The sequence below is a fragment of the Ranitomeya imitator genome, chromosome 3 (genome assembly GCF_032444005.1).
Source record: "Ranitomeya imitator isolate aRanImi1 chromosome 3, aRanImi1.pri, whole genome shotgun sequence".
In the NCBI taxonomy this organism is placed as follows: domain Eukaryota; kingdom Metazoa; phylum Chordata; class Amphibia; order Anura; family Dendrobatidae; genus Ranitomeya; species Ranitomeya imitator.
In genome coordinates this window covers 275,968,273-275,992,576 of record NC_091284.1, presented here as the reverse complement: position 1 = coordinate 275,992,576, position 24,304 = coordinate 275,968,273, and the positions used below count along the sequence as shown (strand labels likewise).

General features: G+C 43.2%; 1 protein-coding gene across 3 annotated transcripts in view; it reads right to left on the bottom strand.

Moving 5' to 3' along the window:
* KIF21B (kinesin family member 21B) overlaps positions 1–24,304 on the bottom strand; it is a 764,016-nt gene that overhangs the window by 361,674 nt on the left and 378,038 nt on the right. For all 3 annotated transcript variants that reach the window (XM_069756481.1, XM_069756482.1, XM_069756483.1), the window contains exon 21: positions 3,076–3,177. In XM_069756481.1, coding sequence (XP_069612582.1) covers positions 3,076–3,177 — 102 coding nt within the window. The remainder of the gene's footprint in view (positions 1–3,075; positions 3,178–24,304) is intronic.

The window sequence follows — 24,304 nt, the reverse complement described above, 5'->3', positions numbered from 1 at the left end:
CTCATTAAATTGTGGTTAAATGGAACAACTGCATTTGGCGTACTAGTTGGTTTGGGGCCTACTATCGGTGTCTGCCACTCCTTGCTGTTCTCCTGGTTTCCTGTCCTGAAATTCCATTTTCAGGCTCTCGTTAAGTAGTTGTTAATGTTAGACTGCATTTGGCCTACTAGTTGGGTTGGGGCCTACTATCGGTGTCTGCCACTCCTTGCTGTTCTCCTCCACTGAACAAAGCTGTGCCGCCTGTTTACTACGGTTGCCAATTTTGAACTGCATTTCGACTACTTACTGATTTGGCCCTACTCTCTGTGTCAGCCTCTCATTCCAGTTGTCCTCCACTGCAATGCCCCCTGGTTATTCCTGTGTTACCAATTTTGAACTGCATTTAGCCCACTTTATTCTTTGGGCCTATATCTGTGTTTCCACTTCATCGTGCCCATTGCCCAGCCAGTGATAGATGAGTCTGCTGGTACATTGACCCATAACGCAACATTCCCCGTGCATGCTACACAACAACATTGTGACCCTGCTGAAAGTCAGGTTGCTCTTCCCGCATACCATACCACCTTACACGGGGACAAAGAGGAAGGTGCAGATGAAAGTGCAGGTTCCTTCATCAGGTGGGGGGAGGAATACTAGTTGGCGACGTCACTGGCACAGGGCCTCTCATAGTACGCAAAAGTGTTGCTGCCGGTGGGAGGCGCCCCCGCCGTGCAAACACACCGCTGTACTTTGAGGGGCCCTGTGCCAGTGCCAATGCCAACAAGTGGGCCCCCCCTGCTTGCTCAGGATCACAGCACTTGCAAAGTTGAAATACTTACCTCTCCCTGCTCCACTGCCGTGACATGGTCCAGATTTCCTGGGCCCACTAATTACTTGAACCAGCCCTACCCCACACAACTTTAGCCAAATGACCCCCAATTTCAAATGCCTTCCAATTATTATAAGGTAAATTACGCTTGACAAGCTTCATTAAGAAGAATGGATGGTTTTGACATTAAAATGGGCACTCTAGGTGTTTTCCTGGCCCCCACTCACTGCCGACTATGCTGCCCCATTGACTTGCATTGGGTTTCGTGTTTCGGTCGATCCCGACTTTTCGCCATAATCGGCCGATTTCACTCGACCCGACATTTGAGATAGTCGGGTTTCGCGAAACCCGGCTCGACTCTAAAAAGGTCAAGGTCGCTCAACTCTAGTCATAGACCAAGGGTATAGATGGAAAAAAGTAGGGGCCCTAGGACAGAGCCTCGAGAGGCTCCAAAAGAGAGTAGGTGGGGTGAGGAGGTGGTGTGGGAGTGAGAAATGCTAAATGTCAGAAAGGTATGAGGCAATCCAGGACAGGGCAAGGTCTTTGATGGTACACTTGTACAAAGTCAGGGATTTTGTAGGATTACAGTCAGATGTATGTGTAACCAATTATACTAAACAGGTGATAATGACAATCATTTTCATGTGAACAGTAGATTGAATGATAGGTATTAACTGAACCAGAATCAGCTGTGTAGGAGGCTTAAAACTGAGGGAGGAACAACCAAACTCTGCTACAAAGGTGAGGTTCTTAAAGACAGTTTCATGTCATACACTGTGCAGAGAAACAAGACACAAGGTACATCAGCTAGGCCTTGTCAAGGCAAAGACTTCAAAACAGACTGAGATTCAAAATGAGCAGTTCAAGCTCTTTTAAAGAAGCATATAAAATGGGCAACATTGAATATTTGCCACAACCCATGGGACTCGGCTAGACCCATATACATGTCCAGAAGTGGTGTTAATGAAAGAGTTGCAGCCAAATACTCATACATTCAACATAGAAAAAAGGCCAAGTGACTCAACAAAATACAAAAACATTAAGGATTGAAATGAATAAAAATAGCAGTTCTGGACTAAACATTTAAAATGTGAAATATTTGGAACATCATCCCTGAATTCCTTCAAAATCTGTGCACAAGTGTACCTAGAAGAATTGATGTTGTTTTCAAGGGAAAGTGTGATCATACCAAACATTGATTTGATTTTGATTTCTCTTTCTTTTATTCACTTTGCTTTTTGTTAATTCATAAAAATAAATTATTAAAGCTATGTTTTTGAAGTGTTTTTTTTTTCTGCAATCAAGACCTTCTCTAAATGGAAGTGAAAATGCTTCATATAAAACAAGAAAGATATATATCTTGGTACCGTGTTAGCCAGTAGATTGAAAAATTCACATCAGGACTACAAGATACCAGGTACTTTCAGCTGCGACACTTCTAATGTGGTGTACCTAATTATTTGTACTAAATGTCCAACTGGGGGTCTGGGAGACAGGACAAAAGCTTAGAACAAGAATGAATTCTCACTGCAACACAATAAGAGAAAAAAGAATGGATGTAGCTGTGGCAATACATTTTGTCTCCCAAATCATAACATTATGGACATGAAATTACTTGTGTTAAAAGGTAGCTTCAAATCTAAGAGAGACAGAAGAGTATGGGAATACAAACTGATGATGACCTTTGACAGTCTTAGTTCAGGAATGAATGTGTCACATGGATTTATGTCTTTTTACATTAACTAAGGAACTTGCCCCTCAGACTATGAGCGGTCATCACAACAGAACCAGACCCCAATCAGAGGACAATAAAACATTGAACTGGTCCAATTTTTATGGACATAACTGTTTATCACTCATGGTAATTCTGCTTCATGTCAGCTGTCTTATCCATGGGTTTTTTTTTGTTTTTTTTCTGTGCTATGTTGTGCATAAATATGTGATTCTTCAGAATTTCTTTTAGTCTTGCCTGATGAAGAGATCTGTGTAGTCTCGAAAGCTTGCAATTTGTTACCACCTTTTCAGTTAGCCATTAAAAGGTATCAACCACTGAGGACTCTCAATTCTAAATATTTTTCATATAAAACAAAACTTACTTACTGTATATGTTTTTGCTGTGATTTATCAGTGCAGATGTGTGATTTGTCCGCAGTACAGGTTTAATAAATTTTGTTTTAGTCACCAAAATGCAGCAAAATATGCTGAAAAAGTGCAGTAAAATCGGTTATTTTTATGTTGTGACATTTTTATAGCACATCTTTATTTACCTTTTCTATAGAAGCACGCAGGAAGTTGTCAAGAAGATGACGGGCTTCTGTCAAGGAACAGGAACTTATAACAACTGATGTATCTGTTGAGTCCAGATCTTCCTACAAAATATTTAAATATATATCCATGAAAAAAAATTCTTAAGCCTTTTTAAATGATCAGAAATGTTATACATTAAGTTTTTTGTAATTATATCCATCATTCGTTTAACACTTTTTTAATACATGCATATTTTTATTTATTCCACATATTATTTAGTTAGGGGATGTTTAATAAGCTTAAATGAGTTGAATTCACTATCTACTACTGTTGAGTCCCATGAATGGGAACAGCTTGTTGTGGGTTTTCTATGTTGTGCTTTACATTTTGTTGTTGCTAGGCAGAAGCCCTGCCTTTTGAAGTTTGTCCCTTCTCCTCCCCTGTAGTTGTTGATGTTAGCCCTTGCTCCTCCCTTCTTCCTCATTATTAGTTTGGTGTAGCCATCTTTGGATATACATGTATACTTCTCTGTTTGGGATTACTCTTTCCACCTGCTGCATTGTACTTAATACAAGATTTTCAGATAAAATCAACTCCTGCTTCTCCTGGACTCTAATGACAAGTCAGTGTGGCAGAGTTGGAACTATCTGAGGATGCTTTGCATGTGAGTACAACAATCATACAGTTATCTAAGGGATTGATGGCTAAGGATTTACAAACTCATACTGCCTTGAAGAGTCAGAATAACTACACCAACTAGCAGATACAAATACTGGAAATGTAGCTAAGTGGGCATTAAAAGTGCTCGTAAGTCTATAGCTCCCAACCGTCCCGAAATCAGTGGGACTGTCCTGGTGCATCAGGGCTTTGTCCTAACTTCCCCTCACTCACTTCTCTGTGTAAAGTCTTCATCGCTCTGTAATCCCTCCTTGAGGGGAGGGACCGACATCTCTCACACTTACAATTAATTAAACAATTTTCTTTTCTGGTGATGTGGTCTCCCCAGGAATCAAACCCACAACCGCTATCATTATAGGCAGTTGCTAAAGCCATGAGATACAGCCTACACAGTTAAATATGGGAGAATTGTGTATACTTGTAGATGCATTGCAGACAGTGAACCCAAAGACCGATTATCCTGGTACATAGCAATACATCTATACCTAGCAGTGTAAGGCTATGTCCTTGTATTCTAGATGTAAAGAAAGAGTCAGTCAGATCTTTTTGCTCCTTTAAAATTAAATTACAACAAAATAATGAAAGCAATTACAAATATTTGTCTCTTCTTGAGATCTGGTTTACCCGATAACCAAATCCACAACCTGTATAATTTTAGGCAGCAGCTAAAACAAGTATGGGAGGATTTTCTCTACTTGAAGCACTTGAGAAACAACCTATGCAGGCAATTAACCCACTGGCATATTATACTGATACATAGATATATATCTGTGCATAGCAGTGTATTTGTATGTCTCGGTATTTTAGAGGGAAAATAAAATACAGATTATTTTCTTCCTATAAAATTACTAAAAACATAATGAAAACTAATTACAAACATATTTTTAACGCCCTTTAAAAAAAATATAAATCAGCAAACAACATGGAAATAGCATAACAAAGTTATCAGACTAGTTGTGGTGATTGGTAAATGGAGCAAAAAAATTGTGTGATTGATTTTATTTTTCTCTATTAAACCCTTAAAAAATAATAAAAATGTAACAGTGAGATTGTGTTCACACACAGAATAAATACTATATCTTTTTTTTCTGCACTTTTTTGCAGGTGTCCTCAGCACACGATCAAATAACAATCTTCACAAATTATTGTGTGTTTGCTGCATTTCTTTTACCCCATGTTTTTTTGACATGCGCATTTTTTAATAACGAAAAAAAGCCCCAAACTGCATGGTAACACAGTGTCTTTAGATGCACTGAAGGTGGAGTTTTTATGAAATCACATCCACTTTGCTTGGACATTAGTGTCAGATTCAAATGTAGTGTAAATGCTATGTTTCCAGCTCCTTTTAGTGTAAATGCTGTGTTTCCAGCTCCCAATATAGCTTTTAAATGAGCCTCTACATAGCTCTTTATAAACAGTATGAGGTCTCATATAGCTCCTTATATGCAGGATAAGACCCCCACATGTATCCATATATGCAGGATGAGACACTTACATATCTCCCGATATTCAAGGTGACCCCCAACATAACCCTTTTATACAGGAAGAGCCCCACATAGCCTCTTATATACTGTACAGTGTAAGCCCCCACAAAGCTTCCTATATGCAGGATGAGCCCCACACATAGCCCCTATATGCAAGATGAGTCCTCAGATAGTCTTCTATATACAGTGTTAGCCTCCACATAGCTTCTTATATCCAGGATGAGCCCCCACATAGCCCCTATATGCAGGGCGAGTCCTTACATAGCCTCCTATATACAGTGTAAGCCCCCACAAATCTTCCTACATGCAGGATGAGCCCCCACATAGCCCCTATATGCAGGACGAGTCCTCACATAGCCTCCTATATATAGTGTAAGCCCCCACAAATCTTCCTACATTTAGGATGAGTCCACAGATAGCCCCTATATGCAGGACGAGTCCTCACATAGCCTCCTATGTGTTAGCCTCCACATAGCTCCATATAAGCAGGATGAGCCACCACATAGCCTTCTATGTGCAGTATGGGCCCTCACATAGCTCCCCATATGCAGGATGATCTGGTTTTCTCTGAGGGAGCCGAATATTTCATAGCCCTGGAGTCCTAGTGCATAGTTTGCACTGCAACACTGCCTGTTTGGTGCTGGTCATATTGAGGCCTAAGGAACACAGAAACATTCCTGGCACTCTTGACACCTTAGCTGCAGCTAAGCACAGTGCACACTGAGAATCACCTTCCTGCTGATTCCATCTTACTGTTGGGACTAGGGCTGATCTCAGGCTTCACAAGGGCCATCTGTCAGCCCTTAGACTAAGGCTGCTGGTCTCCTGCATCTTCTGCCTGCTTCTGTAACTACCAAGTACTCCTGATCCTGAACAGTGAGTACAGCACATCCCAGCCATCCTGCTGCTTGCCTGACCATCTGCCTAGCTATAATCCAGAGAGGTATAACATCCTCCTGAGATCTCCTCTGAAATACAACTACTCCTTCAGGAGATAGGTACTGAAGCTGTTGGTAGGGGAGCTGGGAAACAGGGCATTACTATACATGCTTCAAGACAAGGCAGATAGTTTCCTTGATTTACATATTATTATTATTTTATTTATATAGCACCATTAATTCCATGGTGCTGTACATGAGAAAGGGGTTACATACAAAGCAATCTATCTATCAATCGATCTATCTAGGTTGTCCCAAGGTTGAAGAAAAAGCGCAGTTTCATGAACAACCTAAATTGGCCATAAAGCTGGTAATAACTTGTCTCAAAGCAGAAAACTCCCCAGCTACACAGCTTGTGTTTGTTGTGCAACACCACCTTCTAATGGTTGATATATAACTTGAATGTATTCTTGAACCTTTGATTACAGCTGATACCCAGTGCCCACAAGTAACTGATTCTGAAACAGCATTTTTTTCTCTAAGATTACAATTTGACACCTTAATTGGAACATTATTAGGCTAGTTTCACATTTGCATTTAAATACGCAGCGTTAAAAACGCAAACGCAGGTGGTGAAAAAAACGCATGTAAACGCGTGCAAACGCTGCGTTTTTTAGACGCATGCATTTTCGTATGCGGTAAAAAAAAAACGCGGCGTTTTGACGCGTTTACATGCTTTTTTTTTCCTGCGTTCGCGTTTTTTGAAACGCATGATGAGAAGTGTGTGACAGCTGCCAATCATCAAAATCAACTAGAAAACCCACTAGAAATAGCTAGGGTTAGGGTAAGGATCCCTTTATCACCTTGATGGTGGGGGATAGGGTTAGGGCTAGGATCCATTAATCACCTTGATGGTGGGGGGTTAGGGTTAGGGTTAGGATCCCTTTATCACCTTGATGGTGGGGGATAGGGTTAGGGTTTGGATCCCTAGGGTTAGGGTTAGGGTTAGGATCCCTTTATCACCTTGATGGTTGGGGGTTAGGGTTAGGTTTAGGATTAGGGTTAGGGTTTGGATCACTTTATCACCTTGATGGTGGGGGGTGGCTTATCAGTGTGTAGACTTGTTTTTTTCTATGGAAACGCATGCGTTTAAAAACGCAACCAAACACATGTGCTAAAAACGCATGCGTTTACATAGACAGTGTAACGGGGTCTACTGTGCTGTAGTACCTCTTTCAGCACCCCCGTGTTTCAGGAGGTCCACTCTGCTTTTGCTGGATTCTGAATGAAGGACGCTGGCTGGAATTCCTTGATTACGTGAGAGCATATAAAAGCTGACTGCTACTCAACGTATTTCCAGTATAAAAGAACACACTTTATTCGAAGCACACAGAATATATAACACAGATACACAGGGCAGGCCAATAAAAAAAGCAGGCCAGACATACATTACAATAGCCGCAGGTGGCCGGAGCCTGCTGATATTTACTGTGGGAATTACAAAGATGGGGGAGGTCAGAAGGAGAATATCTTGTCCCCTCTGACCAGGGGCACAGCCTGTGGACTGATACATTTAACATGGAACCTATTATACATAATATATACTGCATAACATATTCTTGATGCTTGGGGTTCTGTAACACGGCTCCCCTTTTCAGCGACACGATCGGCATACACAGTCTGATCCTTAACGGATCAGTTTGGGGATGACCGAAGTTTATGGGGTTGGTACAAGTTCCGTTTGTCGACTTAGTCCATCAACATTAACGTTTTGTTTGCCGGGTCTGTAGTGGATGGTGAAGTCCAGAGGTTGTAGGGCTAAACTCCACCGCAGTAATCTGGCGTTGTCTCTGGAGACCCGATTAAGCCAGACTAGGGGATTATGATCTGTTAGGAGGGAAAACTGTCGTCCATACAAATATGGTTGTAACTTTTTGAGTGCCCATACTCTTGCCAGGCACTCCTTCTCGATGGCCGCATAGCTCACTTCACAGGGCAATAGTTTCCGACTCAGGTAAGCTACCGGGTGTTCTTGGCCGTCCGGCCCGACTTGGCTTAGTACTGCCCCCAATCCAAACATAGAAGCGTCTGTGTGAACAAGGAAACGTTTAGTTGGATCGGGTGCGGCCAATACAGGGGTATTTGTGAGGGCGTCCTTTAGCTGGTGGAAGGCTTCCTCACACTCTGGGGTCCAGGTTACCTGGCGGGGTTGGTTCTTACGGGTCAGATCAGTGAGGGGCTTGGCCACGCTGCTGTAATTGGGAACGAATTTCCTATAATACCCCGCTGTCCCTAGAAACGCCATGACCTGGGTTTTAGTGCGTGGGGTGGGCCATTTGGCTATGGCCTCAATCTTGGCTGGTTCTGGTCTCTGTTTCCCACTTCCCACCCAATGCCGTAAATACTGAACCTCTGCTTTGCCCATGTGACACTTGTTTGGCATAACTCGAAACAGGAGTAAGCCAAACGGGGTGACAAATGCCGACTTGGGAATAGCATCAGGACTAAGTGGAATCTGCCAGTAGCCTTTGCATAGATCGATGGTGGTCAAATACTTTGCCCCTGCCAGCCGGTCTAACAAGTCATCCACACACGGCATGGGATACGCATCCGTCACTGTTTTCTCATTGAGCTTACGATAGTCTACACAAAACTGTGTAGTCCCATCCTTCTTGGGCACTAACACTACGGCGGATGCCCAGGGACTATCTGACTCTTCAATGACCCCTAAACGCAACATCTCTTGTATCTCTTGTCGCATCCCTTCTCGTACAGACTCAGGGACGCGGAAGGGGGGTTGTCGCAGGGGGGTCTGATCCTGAGTCTCAACCTTGTGTTGTGCCAGGTGAGTGTACCCGTCGCTGCCTCAACAACTCCTCCGCCTGCTGTCTCTCCTGGGGGTCTAAGTCTTCACCCTAGTGTACCTGGTCCCATGTTTTAGACTGAGTCCTCTCCCCTAAGACATCAGGCAAGGGAAGTCCGGCTAAATCCTCTGCTTCAGGTGCACAGATGGCCACTACCTCTTCAGGGCGCTCCCGATAGGGCTTCAGCATATTCACGTGGAACATGCGGATAACCTTGGGGTCGTCACAATCGGCGACATTATAGGTGGTGTCGGCTATTTTCCCCACTACCTGGTAGGGCCCCTGCCATGCAGCTTGGAACTTGTTCTGCCTAGCGGGCTCTAACACCAGGACCATCTGCCCTATTTCCAAGGTGCGCTCTCTGGCCCTCTGATCGTACCATATGCGCTGGCGCCGCTGGGCCACCTGCATGTTCCCACGTACAGCCTGGGTCAGTTCCTGTAGGCGGTCCCGGAATTCCAGCACATAGGGTACAATAGGTACCCCTTCTATGATGCCCTCCCCTTCCCAGAGTTCTAGCACTAAGTCTAGGGGTCCCCTTACCCGTCTCCCGTATACCAGTTCGAATGGGGAGAACCCCATGGATTCTTGGGGCACCTCTCGATAGGCAAACAGGAGGTGAGGCAAGAATTTCTCCCAGTCCCTGTAGGTCCTGGTAAAAGTCCCAATGAGTTGTTTTAACGTCCCGTTAAAGCGTTCACACAACCCATTGGTTTGCGGGTGGTACGGGGCGCTTCCAATGGACTTTACGCCGCACAGCTTCCACAGTTGGTTGGTCACCTCTGCTGTAAACTGGGTACCCTAGTCTGAGATAATCTCCCGGGGAAATCCAACCCGTGAGAAAACCTGGAGCAGGGCAGCCACCACCGTCTCTGCCAGTATGTTAGGTAACGCAACCGCCTCTGGATACCGTGTGGCATAATCTACCACTGTCAATATATACCTTTTCCCTGACGGACTGGGTTTGGCTAACGGCCCTATCAGATCGACCGCTACTCGGCTAAATGGTTCCTACACAATGGGGAGGGGGCGTAATTTGGCCGTGCATCGATCTTCCCTCTTGCCAATGCGCTGGCAACTGTCACAGGTCTGGCAGTATTGACGAACATCATAGGTTACCCCCGGCCAAAAGAAGTTTTGTGCCAGACAATGCCTGTTGCGACTGACGCCGAAGTGCCCGGCCAAGGGTATGTCATGAGAGATTCACAGTAACTCCTGCCTATACTTCTTGGGAACTACCAGCTGTCGTTTTATAGTGGGGCTCGTCCCTGTGTGGTGCTGCTCTGTGATCCGGTAGAGGAGTCCCTGCTTCCATATAAACTGTTCCCCTTCCAGTACCCCTCTCCCCTCCTGTGCCTTCCCATGATATCCCTCCAATGAAGGATCCTCAAGTAACTCCCTCTTAAATTCATCTGGGGTGGCCCAAGAAATGTGTCTGGCTATCGGAATACGTGTAGGGCTGGGATGTCTTACCTGGGCCTCCTCTGAGTGTGATTCCGCCTCCGCAGCTCGAGCTTGTCTCCGGGTGGTAACAGGATATGTCTCAGCTAGAGGGGCAACCGAGAAGGCAGACAACATGGGCCCGAAGTCATTTCCCAGCAAAACGTCTGCAGGGAAATCCTCTATCAAGCTGACCTCAACAAGGCCATCCCCAACTCCCCAGTTCAGGTGAATCCTGGCAGTGGGCAGTTGATGTATGGCTCCCCCTGCTACATGGACTGCCACTGTCCGGTCCGTCTTCTCTTGGTCCTGGACGAGATGAGGCTTCACAAAGGTCAAAGTTGCTCCGGAATCTCTTACTCCCTGCATGCGTTTCCCATTAACCCACACGAGCTGTCGATGCTGTTGTCGATTATCTGCCCGGGCAGCCTGCACGGGGTCTACTTCATGCAGCACTTCCTCCATGTCTTCCACCCCTTGGTTAGTTGTAGCCCCCAATGCCGGGTCAGCTTCGCCTTGGTAGCAGTGTACAGCGGCCCGGCGGAAGGTAGCTGTTCCCGCCTTTGGCCACTGGGTATGCTGAGTCCGGTTGGGACATTGTCTTTGCAGGTGGCCCAGCTGATGGCAGGTGTGGCATCGCGCCCCAGGGGAACTGTGGTAGGCCGGGTTTCTAGCTGGTCCCCCTACAATCTTCGGTGGTTTGGGGCCCTCCAGGTCCATGGGCGGACCCCTAGTGACCATCTTTGATCCGGACAACTGAGGCCTCCTGGCGTCATGATGTTCATCGGCCAGACGAGCAGCTTCCTCAAGAGTCATTGGCCGCCTGTCCCGAAGCCATTCCTGTGTCTCGGGGTTTAGTCCATTAAAGAATCGTTCTAACAAGAAGAGCTGGAGGAAGTCCTCCTTAGTGGTTGTTTGGCTCCCTTGTACCCACTGTAGCAGTGACCGCCGTAATTTACAGGCCCATTCAGCGTGGGTATCGGTTACTCGTTTTATAAGTCCGCGGAACGTTTGGCGGTATGCCTCTGGTGTCAGCGCATACTGGGCCAAGATCACTTCTTTGATCCGCTCATAGTCCTTACAGTCCTCATCAGGTACCGTGCGATAGGCGTCCGCTGCCCGGCCTGTCAGCTTGCTGGCCAGAATCTGAATCCGTTCCTCCGGCTTCACTTGATGAAGGGCACACTGCCGCTCAAAGTCCTGCAGAAAGTCATCAACGTCTTCCTCTGCCTACCCCAACTGTCGGAAGGCATTATACTGGATCTTTTTGTGGCTTACTGTTGAAGGTACCTGGGCGGAGGCCAGAGCTCCCCTTGCTCGCTGACTCTCCTCTCTCCGCTCTGCCATCTCGGCCAGCTCCACTTTGGTCCGCTCTGCCATCTCCATCTTGGCTAGCTCTATCCTGGTCCGCTCGACCATCTCTTCCTTCAGATCAGTACGCACATCAGCCATCACCTCTCGTATGATCTCTACTGCAGGGTTTGGGCCATAGAACGCCAGTCTGTTCTTTACCTCCCTCTGGAATTCAGTCTCCTCCACGTTCACATTGGGGGGCGCTGCACTGTCGTGTTCCATGATGGCTGCTATCAAATCCGCTTTTGTTTTGTTGCTGGCGATTAACCCTTGGGCTTCCACCAGATCTTTTAATGTAGTCCTCTTTAACTTCTGGTAGTTGTCTTCTATTCATTCCTTTCCTCCTGTAGAAAGGGTATCACATCCCGCTGTCTGCCACCAGTGTAACGGGGTCTACTGTGCTGTAGTAACTCTTTCAGCACCCCCCGTGTTTCAGGAGGTCCACTCTGCTTTTGCTGGATTCTGAATGAAGGACGCTGGCTGGAATACCTTGATTACGTGAGAGCATATAAAAGCAGACTGCTACTCCACGTATTTCCAGTCTAAAAGAACACACTTTATTCACAGCACACAGAATATATAACACAGATACACAGGGCAGGCCAATAGAAAAAGCAGGCCAGACATACATTACAATAGCCGCAGGTGGCCGGAGCCTGCTGATATTTACTGTGGGAATTACAAAGGTGGGGGAGGTCAGAAGGACAATATCTTGTCCCCTCTGACCAGGGGCGCAGCCTGTGGACTGATGCATTTCACATGGAACCTTTTATACATAATATACACTGCATAACATATTCTTGGTGCTGGGGGTTCTGTAACAGACAGCAATACGTTTTTTTGCAGCAAAAAAAGCATGCTTTTTTTGCGGTAAAAAAACGCCTCTAGAAATTAATACATGTTGCATTTCTGCAACAAAACGCAAGCAGAGAAACGACGCATGCGTCGTCAAACGTGGCAAACCGCATACAAAAAAACCCATGCGTTTTTAATGTTAAATATAGGAGAAAAAACGCATGCGTTTTTTTGCGCTAAAATGCAGCGCCAAAAAACGCAAATGTGAAACCAGCCTTATTTGTAATTTAAACAATCTACATTTCTAGCACAAAACTACATCCCAGTAACTGATACAGGCTATGTCATTTCCAGAACTTACATAAATTCTGTTACCTAGCCTCATCTGTCAACTCAAGAAGAGTGCTGCTAGCATTGCTTAAAGAGGTTTAAAGGGGTGGGTAGGGGGTCAGCCTGTCATTGCTCAGACCATAGACCATACACTGCATCAAATTGGTCTGCATAGCAGCCGTCCCAGAAGGAAGACTCTTCTAAAGATGATGCACAAGAAAGCCCGCAAACAATGTATTGAAGACAAGCAGATTATGGATGACTGAAACCATGTCCTGTGGCCTGATGAAACCCAAATAAACTTATTGGTTTTAATGCTCTCAAGCGTGTGTGGTGGCAACCAAGTAAAGAGTGCATAAACAAGTGTGTCTTGCCTACAGTTATGCATAGTGGTGAGAGTTAATGGTTTTGGGCTGCATGATTGCTGCTGGCTGTGGGGAGCTACAGTTCATTGAGGGAACCATGAATGCCAACATGTTCTGTGACATAATGAAGCAGAACCTGATCCCCTCCCTTCGGAAACTGGGCCGCAGGACAATATTTTCACATAACAACAACCTTAAACACACCTCCAAGACGACCACTGCTTTGCGGGTAAAGGGGCTGGATTTGCGAAGCATGTCTCCAGACCTAAACCCTATTGAGCATATGTGGGGTATCCTCAAATGAACAGTGATGGAGCGCAAGATCTCTAACATCCACCAGCTCCGTGATGTTGTCATGGAGTAGTGGAAGATGATTCCAGCGGCAACCTGTGAAGCTCTAGTGAACTCCATGCCTATGAGAATTAAGGCAGTGCTTGAAAATAAAGGTGGCCACGCAAACATATTGACACTTCGGACAGAATTTTGCCATTTTCACTTAGGGGTGTAGTCACTTTTGTTGCCAATGGTTTATACATCAATAGCTGTGTGTTGAGTTATTTAGAGGGCACACTAAATTTACAGTTATACAAGCTGTACACTGACTACTTTACTTTGTATCAAAGTGTCATATCTTCAGTGTTGTCACAAAAAAAGATATAATAAAATATGTACAAAAATGTTAAGAGTGTACTCATTTTTTGTGATAACCTATATCTCATACATCGGAACTTCAAATGCCATTTTCCCAACTGCCCGATAACTCCTAAATCAATCCTTTATTAATTTCAACCTGGAGAGCATGGAGGAAGACTAGATAATTATTGTCATTACACCCTAACTATTTCACCCTCTTCCCACTAATTCTAAACCCTAACTTCCAAAGTGGAAAAAATCTCATCATACTTTTTACCTTTGGTATAAAATGGGACTTGGATCTATTGATAATTTATTAGATAATTCACAATGACATATACTATTTCAAAGCTTAATTCTAAATACCCAAAATCTCGATTGCATTCTTCCCCTATCTACAAGTTAAGACATGTATATCAACTATTCTGTCCCACCTTATTGACACAGAGTGGAACGCACAATTAAGGATATTTTTTTCACAATCTCAGCTCTCAAAAAGCCAAATGTCAAGATATTATAAGCTCCTTAACAAATCAATAGACCAAGTCACCCAGTCAGCATCAGTAACCAAATGGTTGAGGTATATACGAGAACTCACTACACCAACCTTTCTTACAACGATTGATTACTAGCCATAAGTTTGTTCCTTCAGAGCGATATATAGAAATGTTTCAAAATCTCTGTTTTTAGTGTAATGCCCCCGAGACTGACCTATGCCAGTGCATGTGGTCTTGTTCTGAAATACATTCCTTTTGAACAAAGATCCATGCTTTTGTATCCAATCACCTGACCAATTTCACCCCCTTTGTTCCTATATGGGCCATTTTCGAGTATCTGGACGCTGAAACATATCAGTACAGTCCTGGTGAAAGCAAACTTTTACACACGGCAGCAGCAGGATCCAAAACAATTCTTGACAGATGACTTAGTTCTCAACTCCCCCCCTTCCCCCATACACATTGTTTGTGAAAACTTGCCTTTTTCATAAAGATGGATTTGGTGGAGGCATCTCTTCAAAAAGAACAAAGCTTTCAAGATTTGTTTGACACTTTGGAGAGTTTTATAGAACTTGAATCTCATCACATTCGTAAACGCTTGCATGATAGTTTTGGACCAACTCGTAGTTTCAAAAAAGGCTGTTTATGGGAGATCCTCCAATAATGTTAACCTTAGGGTACGTGCACACGTTGAAATGAGCTCTGCGGCTTTTTCCGCAGCAGATTTTAGAAATCCGCAGGTAAAAGGCACTGCCTTTTACCTGCGGATTTACTGCGAATTTACTGCAGTTTTTATGCGGATTTTGTGCGGATTCCACCGGTGGTTTTACACCTGTGGATTCTTATTATGGAGCAGGTGTAAACCGCAGAGGAATCCGCACAAAGAATTGACATGCTGCGGAATGTAACCCGCAGCGTTTCCGCATGTTTTTTTCCGCAGAATGGACACTGCGGATTGTGGTTTCCATAGATTTACATTGTACTGTAAACACATGGAAAGCTACTGCAGACCCGCAGCTGCAGATCCGCTGCGGATCCGCAGCAAAATCTGCAACGTGTGCACATAGCCTTAGTTTTCCACTATAAGTTATGTCTGAGACATTGAGACACAAAGCCCCACACCATGTGGATGAGTTCCTCTATTACTATATTCTTTACTACTATTTCTTGTATAATCACTATAATTCTCCTTAAAGGGAAGGTGCCACCAGTTTTCTTGTATTTTGTTTTTTTGTGAAATTAAGCTTAAAATAGTACCGGTAATTAAAATGTATTAATGCAATGTTTGCACTGTTTGCAAACATTTCTATATGAAAAATATTACATATTTTTCTACAAATATACATATTTACCACTAGGGGGAGCATTTTCCGTTTTAGACCTCAAGCAGCTATAGTAAGATTTAGCAGCTTTACTCTTTGCTGGAAAATTGGGGCAGTAACTGCTGACATCACCATTTCCCTCCCCTTTTGGGTGGTCTAATATCCCTGGGGCAGAATGAAGAGCAGCATCACAGGGCAGCACCAATTTGTGTGTGACTGCCCTGTGACCTGCTATCACCAGCAGTTACTGCATCAGAGGCACAGCTTGTTTACAGAGGAGCAGAACACAGTGGGCTCAGCAGCATTTTTTGTGAATAACATTCTTGCCATCCCCCTTCCCCCACCTTAATCCCTGTCCTGTCAGCTGCCCTGCTCTCTCTCTCCAGGTGTCACCTCCCTCTCTGCAGGCTGTGAGTGCAGCTTACCAGAGATCACAGGGACTGTGTGTGAGGGGGAGGCAGAGATACAGCAGGAGAAGCACACAGGGCAGCATGTGAGGAGCAGAGGATGTGTGCCTGTCTGGAGTACAGAGGAGCAGTGAGCGCTTCTTCTGTCCTGCCATAGAGAGTAAATGGAGCTCGGCAGATAGCACAGGGCTATCATAAAATGGCAGCTAGTCACACCTACAGCAATGAGTTGTGCAGCCCACAGAGGCGTGCCCAGCTCACTGCTAATGCTGCTGCAATGTTACAGATAGGGTCAGCGCCGGTCTATTATCTCATATGTCCATGGGGTGCTGTAATCTGACACTGATAGTGCCCTGCTACTGCTGCAAAACCAAGATGTCAGCCCCGAGTGCATTCTTTAAACTCATATAACACATGAAATCTGTTTCACATGCATTTCAAACTTGCTTATAGCAGCATGTTATGCTACATTACAGTGATTTATTAATGACCTACAAACGAGAGAGAGAAACGTGCAATTGTTGTTATTGTCACTCATTTGATGTCGCTGTTAAAGGTTACTTTATTGTGCATTAATGCTGTTACCCCACATGTGGTCAGAAACCTCTATTTGGACAAACGGCAGGGAAGGTGTGGAGCAACATTTGAATTTTGGAGCACAAATTTGCAAGAAGAAACATGAAAATGTGGACCCCACAGTTAGTACCCTACTTTCTTCTGAACTCAATGATAAACCACATGTAGTCAAAAAGTTCTGTTTGGACACATATTAGGGCTCGGAAGAGAAAGAGCGACATTTGGTATTTGGAATGAAAATTTGGCTGGAATAGATTGCAGACAGCATGTCTCATTTGCACAGCTAAGTGACTCCATTTGGGAAGATAGACCCATCAAGAATTTCATCAGGGGTGCGTTGAGCATGTTGAACCCATAGGTGTTGCACATATCTTTTTAAAATGTAGATGGGAAAACAAAAAATTAAGTTTTTTTCAGCTAAAATGTTTGTGCCCCAAAATTGTAATTTTCAAAATAGATAATAGGAGAAAACGGACCCCATAATTTGTTATGCAGTTTTTACTGAACGTGACAGTACCCCATATCTGGTTGTACACTACTGTTTGAGCACATGGCATGGATGGAAGGGGAAGGAGTGCTACTTGGCTTTTAGGATGCAGATTTCGTTTGAACAGATTGTGGGCCCAATTAGCCGAGCCCCTGAGGTGTCAAAACAGCAGAATCTCCCCACAAGTGACTACATTTTGGAAACTAGACCCCTCAAGGAATTTATCTAGTGGTGTACTGAGAATTTTTAACCTATAGGTGATTTACAAAACTTAACATTTAGATGTGAAAACGAAAAAAATATATATTTTTTCCACTAAAATACTGTTTTAGTACCAAATTTATAATTTACATGAGAGGAATAGGAGATAATGGACCCTGTAATTTGTTATGCTGTTTTTACTGAATGTGGCAGATCCTCATATGTGGCTGTACATTACTGTTTGAGCACATGGCGCTGGTCGGAAGGAGCACTACTTGGCTTTTAGAATGCAGAGTCTGTTTGAGCAGATTGTGGATGCCATTGACAAAGCCACAGAGGTGCCAGATGAGCAGAAACTACCACAAGTGATTCCATATTTGAAACTTCACCACTTAGGAATTTCATCTTGAGGTTCAGTGAGCATTTTGAACCCATAGATGCCTCACAGCATTTTATAACATTGGAATGTGGAAATATGACATTTTAGTAGTAAAAATAATTTATTTATTTGCTGCAAATTTGTCATTAACACAAGGGTTAATAGGTGAAACTGGACCCCACAATTTATTGCTCAATTTCTCCAGAACGCCGTGGTGCCCCATATGTAGTCAAAAACTACTATTAGGCCACATGTCAGGGCTGAGAGGGAGCGATATTTGGCTTTTGGAGCCCTAGAATAGTTTGTGGGCGATATTTGCAGAGCTTTAAGGTGAAAGAACAGCAAGAAAACCCCAAAATGACCCCATTGCAAAAATGGGATATCTGAATGAATTGCAAATATGCCAGTTTAGTACCCATACATTGTGCACCCAAAGAGTGTAGTGCTCCATATATTGTAACACCCACATACATTGTGTTAAGCTTGTGCTCTTTTCTGATTCCAATAGTGCCAAACATTTGGCCTCTTGCTGTGGCTTAGGCACAGTGGGGTTCAGAAGGAGGGGGACATTTGGATTTGGGAGCAAAGATGTCACTGGATTTTATTTGAGGGGGCGGGAGGCATGTTGCTTTTCCAGAGTTTTTGTTCGACCATTAACGTGGGAACCCCCTATAGTTCCAGTGACAAATGACGAACCTGCGCGGGGGCTGGTTTTGTGTGGGATAAGTTAGGGTTTTTATTGGTAACATTTTGTGGTACATAATATTTTTTGATCGCTTTCAGTACAAGGCTGGGATCACATTCCTATGTTCTACTCTGAGCACTTACATCGGGGTTTCTGCATAAATCCCACAAAAATGCATTTCAGACCAAACCCCTGATGAAACCACTTACTCTAATGAGACAGATGGAGACACTTTGGGATCCGTTTAGCGTATGTTCCAGTTGTATCCATCTTTTTAAATGTGCAGAGCATGGTGGGCGTCTACACTTGGGCGCTAAAAAGTCGCCTAAAATAATGTGACACCACCAGTACAGAGACTAGAGGGAGTCCAAAGTGACTCCATCTGCCTTATAAGTGAATGGTTTGGTCAGGGGTTTTGTCTGAATCTCGGTTTTCGGGACTTACATGGAAACCATGACGTAAGCGCTCAGCGTAGAGCAAAGAAGAAATGTGAGCCGAGCCTTATTTTGGTTTTTGGGAGGCACAATGAACATATGGAGAGCAGTACAAGAATAGTTCAAATTTTTATTTTTTGTCGTTCATGATGTGGTATAAGGGATAAAATGGCTTTATTCTTCGGATCACTGTGATTACAGCGATATTTTTATCAGGTTTTTTTTTTATACTTTCTTAATACTAAAAAATACTGAACACCATGAAATTCAATGCATCCATTATGGATATATACAAGATCACAGCTATGAGGATTGCATCACAGCTATGATCCACTAAATCCCAATTTGTGCTAGGTGTGAAAGTGGTATATGTCTTTAGATAGGATTCCTAACCATTAGCCTCATAAAATAATAATTGGTCAGGCTGTTATATTTCCATATAAATTATATATAGGGTCTCCGATAATAATAATCTCATATAGTAAATAGTATATCTACTTATCCCAAACTATGTGAGAACCATGCATTATCAGGTATAGGTGTGCACTGCACCCACTATATAATCCCAGCCATTATAAATGTGCATATCACAGCTGGTCAGACTAAATAAATCATGTCTGGTTAATGTAGGGCTGGCATAGGGTATATTCAATAGTTTTATAACAGTGCAGCTGCACTGCTATATATGGTAATCAAAAGACATGCTGTAGATAGATCCAACGCATGGGTAGATCCCAGTGTATATGTGGCTAGCATAGGAGACCACTGTCTATATATGCAGTGTAATAATACGGTCAGTTCAATCGGACATTGCAGTCGTAATTCCACCACGCAAGCCGCATCAATGTCTACACGGTGAGCATGAGCAATCGTGTATGGATGCAACAGCTGATCGTTGCAGGCATGGTCTCAATAAATGGATACCCGGGGTGGAATATGAACAGCATGCTCTTTCGGGCAGTCTTACAGCCTGCCATGGACTTATTATGCCGTACTATTATTTACAATTTACATTGACTATACAGTCCTAATATTAGGACCCTATCTCAAATCACACCTAGCATTAGATCGGGACACGAGTCCCTGACGCGCGTTTCGCAGGTATACTGGCTTTTTCTAAGGGCAGGGTCGGCCACATCTTCAAAATATTTATACTTCCTGTCATGAGTGACAGACGGGTAGACCAATCTACCCATAAAGAGTTCCTAATTGTATATTTAGGGATTTGGAACTAAAATTATATCAAATAACATCATTGTCAATACAAATAATTAGTCATGATGACTATGAAGTAGAATTCTCATGAATTTCTATAAATGTCCATTGATGAAATGTTAAAGGATGCAGAGCAACAGCATCAAGGCTTGAGCATTCCATCTTGAGTATAAATCATATATATGTCATGAACTGACACTTGTTATTTTATCAAGAGAGAAATCGCAAGATACCGTATTTTAAGAATAAACATTGATTACGATGAAAAGAACTTAAGTGGTGGGCAGTTTGTCAATTAAAATTAAATATTAGAGGTGGTGATATGGACTCGATACCCTTGAAAAAAGAGAGTAAGTGGATATTCAGGCTTAACACTCTTTATCCGTATGTTTTAAATAAAAACCTCAATATTGGTTGCTTCCTATGAGATGACCATTTAAGGTCTATTGGTCAAATATGACTTGTACTTTTGGAGACGACTGTAAATATATATACAGTGGGGCAAAAAAGTATTTAGTCAGTCAGCAATAATGCAAGTTCCACCACTTAAAAAGATGAGAGGCGTCTGTAATTTACATCATAGGTAGACCTCAACTATGGGAGACAAACTGAGAAAAAAAAATCCAGAAAATCACATTGTCTGTTTTTTTAATCATTTTTTTGCATATTATGGTGGAAAATAAGTATTTGGTCAGAAACAAACAATCAAGATTTCTGGCTCTCACAGACCTGTAACTTCTTTAAGAGTCTCCTCTTTCCTCCACTCATTACCTGTAGTAATGGCATCTGTTTAAACTTGTTATCAGTATAAAAAGACACCTGTGCACACCCTCAAACAGTCTGACTCCAAACTCCACTATGGTGAAGACCAAAGAGCTGTCAAAGGACACCAGAAACAAAAGTGTAGCCCTGCACCTGGCTGGGAAGACTGAATCTGCAATAGCCAACCAGCTTGGAGTGAAGAAATCAACAGTGGGAGCAATAATTAGAAAATGGAAGACATACAAGACCACTGATAATCTCCCTCGATCTGGGGCTCCACGCAAAATCCCACCCCGTGGGGTCAGAATGATCACAAGAACGGTGAGTAAAAATCCCAGAACCACGCGGGGGGACCTAGTGAATGAACTGCAGAGAGCTGGGACCAATGTAACAAGGCCTACCATAAGTAACACACTACGCCACCATGGACTCAGATCCTGCAGTGCCAGACGTGTCCCACTGCTTAAGCCAGTACATGTCCGGGCCCGTCTGAAGTTTGCTAGAGAGCATTTGGATGATCCAGAGGAGTTTTGGGAGAATGTCCTATGGTCTGATGAAACCAAACTGGAACTGTTTGGTAGAAACACAACTTGTCGTGTTTGGAGGAAAAAGAATACTGAGTTGCATCCATCAAACACCATACCTACTGTAAAGCATGGTGGTGGAAACATCATGCTTTGGGGCTGTTTCTCTGCAAAGGGGCCAGGACGACTGTTACGGGTACATGAAAGAATGAATGGGGCCATGTATCGTGAGATTTTGAGTGCAAACCTCCTTCCATCAGCAAGGGCATTGAAGATGAAACGTGGCTGGGTCTTTCAACATGACAATGATCCAAAGCACACCGCCAGGGCAACGAAGGAGTGGCTTCGTAAGAAGCATTTCAAGGTCCTGGAGTGGCCTAGCCAGTCTCCAGATCTCAACCCTATAGAAAACCTTTGGAGGGAGTTGAAAGTCCGTGTTGCCAAGCGAAAAGCCAAAAACATCACTGCTCTAGAGGAGATCTGCATGGAGGAATGGGCCAACATACCAACAACAGTGTGTGGCAACCTTGTGAAGACTTACAGAAAACGTTTGACCTCTGTCATTGCCAACAAAGGATATATTACAAAGTATTGAGATGAAATTTTGTTTCTGACCAAATACTTATTTTCCACCATAATATGCAAATAAAATGTTAAAAAAACAGACAATGTGATTTTCTGGATTTTTTTTTCTCAGTTTGTCTCCCATAGTTGAGGTCTACCTATGATGTAAATTACAGACGCCTCTCATCTTTTTAAGTGGTGGAACTTGCACTATTGCTGACTGACTAAATACTTTTTTGCCCCACTGTATATATATACTATTATTATTATTATTATCATTATTATTGTTATTGAGGACAATCCAGACATGTGCTATCTATCATCAACAACAGAATTGTCCCGTAGTATTTGGGGAAGGAATATCACATTAGGTAATGTGATTAAGATGCGCATAATTTTAAATACTGTAATCAACTCCTATGAATATAATCTCCTTTTCTCTCCCCTCTTTTGGAATTATATAACAAAAGCAATATGAGTTGATCATATGGTCTATGAGCACGTGTCCTGTGGTGATTAGTGAATATGAGGGATATACCAACATATTCCACAAAACATTATTCGATAACATGGGCTTTGCAGAACTAATTTGAGAGATACAGTATATTGATCTATAAGTCCTTAATATATGATGCAATAGGACGTACGAACCAGGAATGATGGATGATGTCTTATTTGGATACTGTCTAATAAAATATAGAACTTGGGTGGAAATAATATGCAATATAATTTCAACAAATTTTAATAATGCATATTTAATATGTATCGATCTTATAGAATCATCATTTATTTTGAGAGTCCAATATTTATGTTTCTGAATTTATCTCATACAGAAAGTTTTATTTTATATAAATCATCTGACAGATGATCCATAATATAACAGTATCTGTGGATGATGATGTATATTATAGAGGATATCATTTGGGTGAAAATAATATGCAATGTGATTACAACTATTTTAAAAAATACAAATTTAATCTAGACTGACCCTATAGTGTCTACATCTGCACTGAGGCTTTTTTTCTCTCTTGATAACATAACAAGTGTTAATTCATTACATATATATGATTTATACTCGAGATGACCTGCTTTAATGCTGTTACATTGTATCCTTTAATCAATGGACATATTTAGCCAGTGCGGTGCTGTACACACTCTGTGCTGCTATCTTCAATTACTCCTGACAATCGGTCAGTGTAGGGTGGGAACTCCCGCTCGATCTCTGCATCTGACTCAGGGCGTCCTCAGGCGTGGGCTCAAAAGCCACCGAGTGTCAGAGCGGGGTCAATCACCAGCATAGTGGGGGTGAATTGCAGGGATCCCACTAGTATTCATTTGCTGCTCCCTGTGACAGCTAACAGGGCACATCGTTTCCTTGATTCCCTACAACTCTGCGAAGCGACACGAGTTCGCTCCTATACAGACCGGGTGATGCAACCCATGTCTATTCTGGTGTAGTACCGCCATATAGTGCCGCCATTAACTAGCAGCAGTTTCCACTCCTGCACGGTGGACCCCGGGCTGCAAACGCACCTTTACTATCGTTATATTTACTCGGTGCGTTCCGCCAGCCCTAACATACAGAGATGTTTCATTGACCATCACTGAACCCTCAAAAATGTTTAAAGAATCCACGTTGGGACAATCAAGTCACCAGGCCTCGTACATCAATAGACTGTCAGCTTCCTAAGCTTGTCGTTACCTCCTCTCGGTGGGTGCCTTACAGAAGTGGGGTGTCACTGCTGGGGGTAGTCAGCCCTGGAAGCCCCAAAGTTGCAGTTAATGTCATCCTGGCGACCACTATTGCAGTGGTCCTTAAGGGGTTAAAATAAGCTCTGGAGGCAGATTCTCAGAAAAATATGTTCAGCCCATAGATCTTAACAGCTTATTTACATATTAAGAAAATGTGGATTACTCTGGAATAAAATACTAGATTACAGATATAAAGATATCATTTCATTCATTTTCCTATGACCTACATGCCCACATACATGGCTAAGGAGGGTTGATCCTACTGATGAATTTCCTTTAATACCTAAAATAACCAACGGAGCAGATACATACCCTCCTCAGGTTCAGCCCCAGTTCCCAGCATTGATCAGTTATCTGTGTTTTGGTACCAACGTTGATGTCACGTCGACAGCGTGAATTACCACTGTAGCCAATCACTGAGCTCAGCAGCGCTGCTGAGAACAGTGATTGGTTACAGCGCAGATGTACACTGCTGTCTTTGTGATGTCACCCCTGTAGGCACCAATACCTGAGCAGTGCCAGAGACCTTGGCAGGACCCAGGGAGGGTGAATCTCTGCTCTTTTTGTTACTTTAGGCATTTTAAAGTATATGGGGTCCAGTTTCCTGAAAGTAGAAAAGCCCTT